Source organism: Lolium perenne, chromosome 3, assembly GCF_019359855.2.
Source record: "Lolium perenne isolate Kyuss_39 chromosome 3, Kyuss_2.0, whole genome shotgun sequence".
Taxonomy (NCBI): domain Eukaryota; kingdom Viridiplantae; phylum Streptophyta; class Magnoliopsida; order Poales; family Poaceae; genus Lolium; species Lolium perenne.
The window spans coordinates 285,258,722-285,267,088 of NC_067246.2; the positions used below are offsets into that span (position 1 = coordinate 285,258,722).

The 8,367-nt window shown below is 50.3% G+C and overlaps 1 protein-coding gene across 1 annotated transcript; it reads right to left on the reverse strand.

Moving 5' to 3' along the window:
• Positions 1 to 325: 325 nt before the first annotated feature.
• On the reverse strand, positions 326 to 3,699 carry LOC127344238 (AUGMIN subunit 7). The gene is made up of 9 exons (XM_051370459.1): positions 3,488 to 3,699; positions 3,275 to 3,360; positions 3,119 to 3,180; positions 2,898 to 2,989; positions 2,559 to 2,684; positions 2,324 to 2,414; positions 1,782 to 1,889; positions 1,554 to 1,652; positions 326 to 766 (listed from the first exon to the last, which is right to left on the reverse strand). The coding sequence occupies exons 1-9, from the start codon at positions 3,619 to 3,621 to the stop codon at positions 578 to 580; spliced, it is 987 nt and encodes a 328-aa protein (XP_051226419.1). The 5' UTR covers positions 3,622 to 3,699; the 3' UTR covers positions 326 to 577.
• Between the last annotated feature and the right edge of the window lie 4,668 nt (positions 3,700 to 8,367).

The window sequence follows — 8,367 nt, forward strand, 5'->3', positions numbered from 1 at the left end:
TCTGCTGCTCCAGTGGTGGTCGTCCTCGGTGGCGATCTTGAGGTTGAAGATGGAGAGTGCAAGCTTTGTTGTTCTTTGTTTTCTCTCTTTGTGTGTTCTTGGTTGAACTCTGTACTCTATTTCATATGAATATAAGTTGGTTCGTTTCAAAAAAAAAAAAATTTTGATCACGTGCAGCCCGGCTGGTCTGCACCTGCTGCCATCTTCTGAAACAGTCCGATATGACGTACCTTTTGAAACGTCCATGTGAGAAAAAGATAATGCTGTAAAGCAAAACTAACCTTTATCGACATGGCAGTCACCAGTCAGTAAAGGGACCCGGTGGTGAGGTGCAAGACAATCCATAAACCATTGCAAGAAGTTTTACTATGTTCTCAAACTTTTAGACTATATGATCAGCGAGCCTTACAAGTTACAACTACCCAAACATCAACAAGCACACACAAATACAATGACACACCGATAGCTGCAACAAAATCTTTACAGCATGCGCCAACTGAAACTAAAAAGACCAATAAAAGCTTACATTACATATGTGCCCGAAGTGGAATCTTGGTACCACTATCAGACTGCAAAATCACAGAGTTTCACCCTGCTCTCGTGCCACAGAGGTTGAAAGGATGGCAAGGCTGTTATTCAAGAATGTCAGCGCAGATTCACAGTCTGAAATGATCTTTGTGACGGATGAAGGCTCGTTTGAATTTGAAAGTGACCCAGCAGCCATCGCAGAATATGAATCTCGCAGGCTCCTCAAATTTCCAAGGAACTGCAAATCACAGATAAAAACACTCGAGTTAAAGCATGTTTGTATAAGGTAGTAAGGTTAACATTGTAAGGACTTAGCCAGAGTACACTAACTGGTTGAAAAAGGCATGAATTATAAGAGCTGAAAAGGCTAGAAAGCGGAGATGGTATTTCACTAAATAATTATAGCAGAATTCTACATAAAGACATACTATGCTATCTTATACGTTTCTACTCCCTCCGGCCCTAAATACTTGTCACAGATTTAGGCGAAAATATAGGCTAAAATGTGTCTAGATTCATTGCACATGCGAGAAGTATTTAGGGCCGGAGGGAGTAGATCAGTAGAATACTTCATAGAGCAGAATACAAGGAGCACTCACTTAACAGAGCTTCCAGGCTTATAGATATCTTAAGCTAGTCAGTTTGTGTTATAATTTTGCAGCAGTGTTTCATTCTTGTTGGCTACATTCACAAGATGTTCTTGTCCTCCATGGACATTTCAAATATAACAGCAATAAGATTTCTTACTGAAACTATTTTGACAAGAGAAAACAAATATCTTCACTCTGTAGGATAATCAATTGCCTATAATAATAACCAGTTTAGGAACTTGAAATGAATGCCATAGAACTATGATAGTATTATGACATACTGAGTGCTTACTAGTACTAACTAATGAACTTTTACTATTTTCATTACATCAGAAGTTCAAATAATCACATCATGACACGTAGGCCAGAGATGGAAAATAAATTAAAAATGAGCAGCAGAGTCACCAATAAATGAATCAAGCATTCAAAAAGTACCTTTAAAAGTGTGTTATATGCCTCTAACAAGCGATTAGCAGCTGGACCAAATCCATGCAACTGTGGCACCTCCATCATGTGCGTCCAAGGATGAATTTCCTACAATGACAAATAACTTCTGTTATCTAACAACTCAAAATACATGGAAAATGGTAATAAGAAGTAGCAAAAGATATTCATGTAAAGGCTGTTTGTCTGGAATGTATAGGAGATGCATAAGATAGTTACCTTAGTGTATATCATGTTGAAGGATTTAACTGTTTCGAGAAACGATTGCAAATGTTCCCTCAGCTTCAACTCTGTCTCGGCATAGTCTTCATTTGGGTTATAATCATACTGAGCAGCAGAAACTGCACTGTTAGCGCAAATAGCGTACTAAAGAGTACTATCAACAAACTAACATTGTATTGGCATGCATGAAACTTTCAGATAGAAGTGCACAAATTGATTTCAAATAAGACATTGTTAGTGAATAATGATGATATAAAAACGTGGAAACACCAAAAATCCCGTGTTTTTAACTCTTATCAGGAAAATAAATCCACAAAATGCAGATTAGATGGTAAGGGCAAGAATAATATAAGCTTGGAGGGCCCTGGGTGATAATATGCTAGGTTTTCTGTGATAATTAGCTTTCCAGTATAAATTTCAAGCTTCAGAAGTAAGGTACGACAACTATATGGATATAGTTGTATATCTGAGGGGTCAGCCCAAATTAGAACAAACATGGAAATAGGAAGGGATTTCTGGAAATCCACATGTCAATATACCTTAGATGCCAGCTCCTGAACCATTTGTTGCAGATTTGACATCTTTTTAGTATACTCAGAGAGCTTCAACTCTAATTCTGCTATGTCAGGCCTGCCAATGAGATTCTAACTCAGTAACAGAGAAAGAACTGCGAGGCAATAAAGATTCATACCATCGAAGGAATTATATGGGTACTTGAAATATGTGCCCTCTAAATAATACAATTACTAAGAACTACCAAATTGGCGTACTTACAAGGGGTAAATTGATTGTATTTGGACATCTGCAGGAAAAAGCTTGCACTCCTCTGAGAAAATTTGGGCCTGTTTCTCTGCAATTGAATCCACCAGTTGTACATCCTTTGCCAACTGTTCATCAATACTACAAGGGAGCAACTTGTTAGGTCTTCGTGTTTTACTTTTACATGTTCTTCTATGAGGTTAAAACATTATTTGATATTTTATGTACAATATAATGCAGTGTTGGAAAATGTTAAACTGAAAATAGCTACTACCGATTACCAGAATCTGACCAATGTTTTCGTATAATCCGAATATCAGAAGTATACGACCGACAGTGAAGGGTAAGACCAACCTCCACTCTGGATTGTCGGCATAGCAACTAGCTTCCACCAAGTCAACAATCAGACGGAGGAGCTCCACCCGCTCGTCGTAGCTGCCTCTTCCCTGAAACCCCACAAAAGACGGCACCCGCTGAATCTCTGATTGCGATTCTCACCACACCTCAAGAGATGTCGTGTAGCAAAACAAAGCAATACTCAATAACCGCAGGCACAGAGAGCGCATTTCCCTCACCTGAATCGCCTCCGTGTCGACTGAAGGCGTGATGCCCAGGAAGTTCGCAATCTCCGCCAAGTCTGCAAGCATTCCATCATCATCAGCACAACGCGGAAGCATATCCAAATTCGCAGCGCAGGGGCGAACGAAACGAGTGTAACTAAAGAACCTTACGCTGGATCCTGCTGTTCTCCTCGTCGCGGTCGAGGCTGTCCCCCTGCCAGTTCTGCTGCGTGAACGGCGATCTGTCGCCCAGGAGCCTCCGGAGCCACAACACACAGAAACGAAACCCTCAATCTCTGAACCGATTAAATCCCCAGAACCCGGGCCCGGGGTACAGCGGAGGACGGAAATGCGGCGGGCGTGGGGGCTGGGGGTGGTGCGTACCGGAAGAAGAGCCACTCGAGGAGGCGGTAGCGCTCGACGCCGGCGAAGAGGAGGGACTGCGCCGGGGCGCTGGCGCGCGGGTAGGCCAGCACCGCCAGCTTCCGCTGGATCTCCTCCATCTGCTTCGACGCCATGGGGCTTGCTTCGCTCCGCTCGCGGCGCCGGCCGGCCGGCTTTGAGTCCGGTGGTTGTGTTGGGCTGGTGGTGGTGGATCGAGCCGGCGGGGAAGGGACAGCCCAACAACGAGCGAGATGACGTCACGATTAGAGCATTTATTTATTTTTCTTCTAGGCCATCTCAATCGCGTTCGTTTGCGTCTAGGGCTGGCTCCAGCGGGGGGACGCCTTTTCGGCGCAGGCCAGATTTCAAAAAAGAGATTGTAGCCTCAAATTTGCACGAAATTACAGCCGCAAATTGAGGTCTGCAATATGTTCATCACACTTTGCACAAGGTACGGCGCAAAGTGGAGCAAAAGGGGCACAATAAGGCCTGAACAGCAATAAAAAAAGTCCAAAAGGAGGCCAAGGTGTTGGGCGCATGGCGATGGCGATCAGGAGTCTCGCGTGCGGATTTCGGCGCGCCTCTTCATGAACCATGCCCTGGTGTCGTCGTCGACGCTGCTCAAGTCGGCAAGCATGATCATTCTGTCTTCTGCACGGGTCTTGGCCTCGGCGTCCATCCTCCTCGCCTCGGCGTCACGCAATTTGGCCTTGGTGTCTGCTTTTTTGGCCTCGACGTCCATCCTTTGGACCTCAATGACCTCCTTCGCGAGGTTGTGGTAGATGGCAGTTGCGACCTCTTTTTCCAAACGTCTCTTGTCGTCCCTAGCAGCCAAGGCGGCAAGATTCTCGGCCATTAGCTTCTCTGTTGTGGGTATACTTCATGGGTGTACCATCGACAGTGCCTAGATCCGGCAAGCCCGGGTGGCCCATAGACGGTGATGTGGCATGTGGCCCATCGGGTGGCCCAGTTGCTGTTGATCATGAAGAATGAAGTCCGGCCCAGGATCAGTTAGCCGGATCCGCACCGACCTTCAGAGGAACCCGGATCCGTGGAGGCCCATGAGGAACCCGGATCCAGTACGATGTATATGGGAGGCGGATCCTTGACGTACACGGCAAGACATTGTACCGTAGTTAGGCAATATGTAATCCGGCTAGGACTCTCCATGTAAACCCTAGATCCGTGCGCCTTTATAAGCCGGATCCCGGGAGCCCTAGAGGCACAACCACAACTCATTGTAACAACGCGAAAGCGCCCAGATAATTCCAGACAAGCAGCAGTAGGCCCTGTCATCGTGCAGGTGTTCCGAAGCTGGGTAAATCGCGTACCACCGTCCCGTGTGCACTCCGCCCTATGGCCCCTACTTCTTCTCCCCCTCGTGAGGATCCCTCCTCCGAGGTACCGTCGAATAGGCAACGACAGTTGGCGCCCACCGTGGGGCCTGCGGCGTCTGGAGGCCGGAACCGGGAGGGTTCCGCCATGGGAAGCTACGACGACACGATCGCGGTGGGGCGTGTTCTTTACGCCGGAAACTTTCCGATCGTCCCTCCGGACGAGTGCTGGATTCCGGCTAAGACTGCTCCCGTCAAGCTCTCCATCGTCCCAGTAGGCGGCATCCACATCTTCATCGGCGAAACCGTCGACTCCGACGGGAACGCACTGGTAAGTAACGCTGACGCGACCGCCGCTGAGCAGGACGCAGTCGCGAAGATCCAATCTGAGTCGCAGGAACTTCTTAAGGAAGATTCCGCCTTAGATCCGGAAAATTCAAAGCCCACCCAATCCGCCTCGAGCAGAAATAAAGGTGGAAGACCAATGCGATCCGCCCGGGTCTCCTGTGTTAGAGAAGCAAAGGTGTCACTTCGTGCACTTCATAGCCCATACCGCCGGAGCCGCCCCTCAAGAAGTCGGAGTTGGCCCCGTGCAGGATGAGGCGCCGGAAAACGCTGTCGCTCCGGATCAGCAGGAGGCTGTCGGAGAAAGCGACGCTCCGGGGCAAGAGGGTGCCGGAAACCCTGAGGAATCAATCCTCGGCAACCTAAGTCCAATGTCCGGGGATTCCATGGACACTGAAGAGTTCGATCGGAAGATAAAAGAATACGGATACGGTGAGCAGCCCGACGTTGAATCCGCCCAGCCCATGCAGGTTCTCGCAACCGTGGTACAGCTGGATCAGCAGGAACCCGAAGATGAAAACACCGCCTCCGATCCAGGACCGTCCAATGTAGGATCTCCGTTAGATCGGGAACGACCATACGAAGACGTCCTGTCCCCTGAAGAGATAGTCGCGCAAGCTCGCATGGATTTAGTGGCGAAATCTGCTGTCCTCAACAAACCCATAACTCCAGGCGACGCCGCAGATCCGAAGGCTTTAGAGGCCACGAGAAAGGAAATGTTGGCCACTGCCAAGAAGTTCGCCAATACCGCAGCCGCAATAATGGACGAAAGGGCAGAAGCTGCAAACTTGATGGACCGCTTCGAAAGACAGGATCACGAAATCACTGAAACACTCGAGCACGTCAAGAGCATGAGGAAAGAGTGGGAAGTAAAGATGACCTATGTGCAGGCGAAGGCTGATCGGATCGTCAGAGAAGCAATCCCGCCCCGCAGGATCAACTTCGCCACACCTGTAGAGCAGCAGCCGCTGGAAACTCCAAAGGATAACATGCTAAAAGCTGCGGAGCTCCTGAAAAAGAAGGACGAAGAGGTTGATATCAACTACGTCCGCAAACTTGTCGCTTCAGCAATGCAGCAGCAAAGCAAGGCGGATACCTCGCGCAGGTTGGAATCCAATCCGGATCACTGTGTATCTACCGCGCAGAAGGACGCTCACGCCAACCGACATCCCGATGATGAATCGCGCACCGGATCCACGGAGCGCAGAAGAAAAGCCAGGGAACACCCAAATCCGATCCCCGTACCGTCAAAGACGCCTCCGTCAGATCCGAAGAAGGGAAAAGATGCAATGTACACTGGTAGGAACAAGTACCGGAACCCGTCACCTCCGCCTAACGGGTACCCGCGTCCCCCACCCCCTCGCCGCCGTAGTCCAGTCGGAAACACTAGGCCCCATGGAGCCGGTGGAATCAACATCCGCGACAACATACCGCCGCCAAGGACCAGGGAGCGTACGCCGGAGCCACGTCGGAACCAGAACAACGATCGTGAGCCGGAGCCCAGAAGGAGCCGGAACAACGACCGTGATCTTGAGCCTAGGAGGAGCCGGAACGCAGAGCGTGAGCCGGAGCCCCGCCGTAGCCGGAACGACGGAGGAGACTATCACCAAGGTGAAGGTAGCCACCGAAGCCGGAGCGAGCCACGGGAGGATCGCCGGGAATCAGAGGGAGGAAGCAAAAAATCTTACAGGCCCCCTCGCAGGTCTCCCTCACCGCCACCTAGTGGCGGAGGCGGAGGCGGAGGCGGTGGCCGAAGATCTCGCTCTCGCTCAAGAACCCCGAACGGCGGCCCACGCGATGCCCGAGAACGCCTCAATGAGTACAGATCTGACTACATCGGCCCAAAATGCTTTGGCAGGATGATTCGAGAGGAACCAAAGCCAAGGATGAACCTCAAGCTACCCGGAAACCTGAAGAACTATGATGGCAGGGAAAGGCCGGATACCTGGATTGAGGATTACTATAATGCTGTAACCTTTGCCGGAGGAACCCCTAATATCGCTTGCCGCATGCTTCAGCTGTACCTTGTAGGTCCAGCCCGGATCTGGCTCAGTGACCTCGAGAAGAACTCCATCTTTTGCTGGTTTGACCTGAAAAACGCCTTCGAGAAACACTTACGGGGCACCTACAAGAGACCTGCCACAACAAGCGACTTACAGGCATGTATTCAGAAAAAGGGTGAAACATCGAGGAATTTCCTCACCCGATGGTTGGCATGCAGAAACGAGTGCGAGAACGTCGATAATCGCACAGCAATGCACGCTTTCATCGGTGGCTTGCAGCGAGGAGGACTGTTGCGGCACAAGCTGACCTGCCTGGTCAATGCTAATAAACTGACTTTGGATGACATGATCACCATCGCCAGTGATCATACTGCCGCCGATGACGACGCAGGCGGAGATCTAGCAGCCACAGCAATCCCCCTGCACCAGCAAAAGAAGAACCGTGACAACGGCAGCAGCAGCGGCACCAAGCGGAAAAACCCCCCTGATGACCAAAAGAGTGGCGGATCCGACTTGATCGCCATGGCCTTCCAGCGCGGAGGCCAAGGAGGCGGAAGAGGCCGCGGCCGCGGGGCCGGAGCTGGAAGGGGCCAGCAGCGTGGTGACGAGGTCACAGCTGACGGAACCCGCGCCCCCCAAACTTATGAAGAGTACAGAGACATGCCTTGCCTGGCCCACCTGGATCCGGCTACAGGGAAGTCCACTCACACCAACCGCAATTGCAAGTGGGTCAATGATCTAAAATCTGACCCGGAAGCAGGATACAAACGAGCCCGGAAGCACCGCCCACGCGGCAAAGGAGGCAAGGGCAAGAACAAGGACAAGGAGGAAGACAGTTCCGAGGCGATGGACGAGGATGACGCTTCGCTGGATCCCAAGGCCGGATCCGCAGCTAAACCCAATCCCTTCGATAAAAAGAGTGCGGGCGCGTACCACACCTTCCTTGGAACCCCAACAGTCCGTGCAAGCAAATCAGCTCTCCGGATCCTGAACGCCACAGTCCCCGCTGTGCCGCAGTATGTCAGGTGGTCGGAAACTTCGTGTACGTTTGATAGAAAGGATCATCCTACTGTCATTCCGAAAGAGTGCTACGCCTTGGTTGTAAGTCCCCGTATCGATGGGTATGATTTCTCCAAGTGCCTCATGGATGGCGGGGCCAGCCTGAACATCATGTACCTGGAAACATTGGAGCGGATGA

Excerpts from the sequence above, each read along its gene's own strand:
- LOC127344238 (XM_051370459.1), bottom strand. The coding sequence starts at position 3,621 with ATGGCGTCGAAGCAGATGGAGGAGATCCAGCGGAAGCTGGCGGTGCTG. Across the intron at positions 2,685-2,897 it reads GCCGACAATCCAGAGTGGAG|TATTGATGAACAGTTGGCAA; the intron begins GTTGGTCTTACC and ends GCTCCCTTGTAG. Across the intron at positions 1,890-2,323 it reads TTCAGGAGCTGGCATCTAAG|TATGATTATAACCCAAATGA; the intron begins GTATATTGACAT and ends TCTGCTGCTCAG.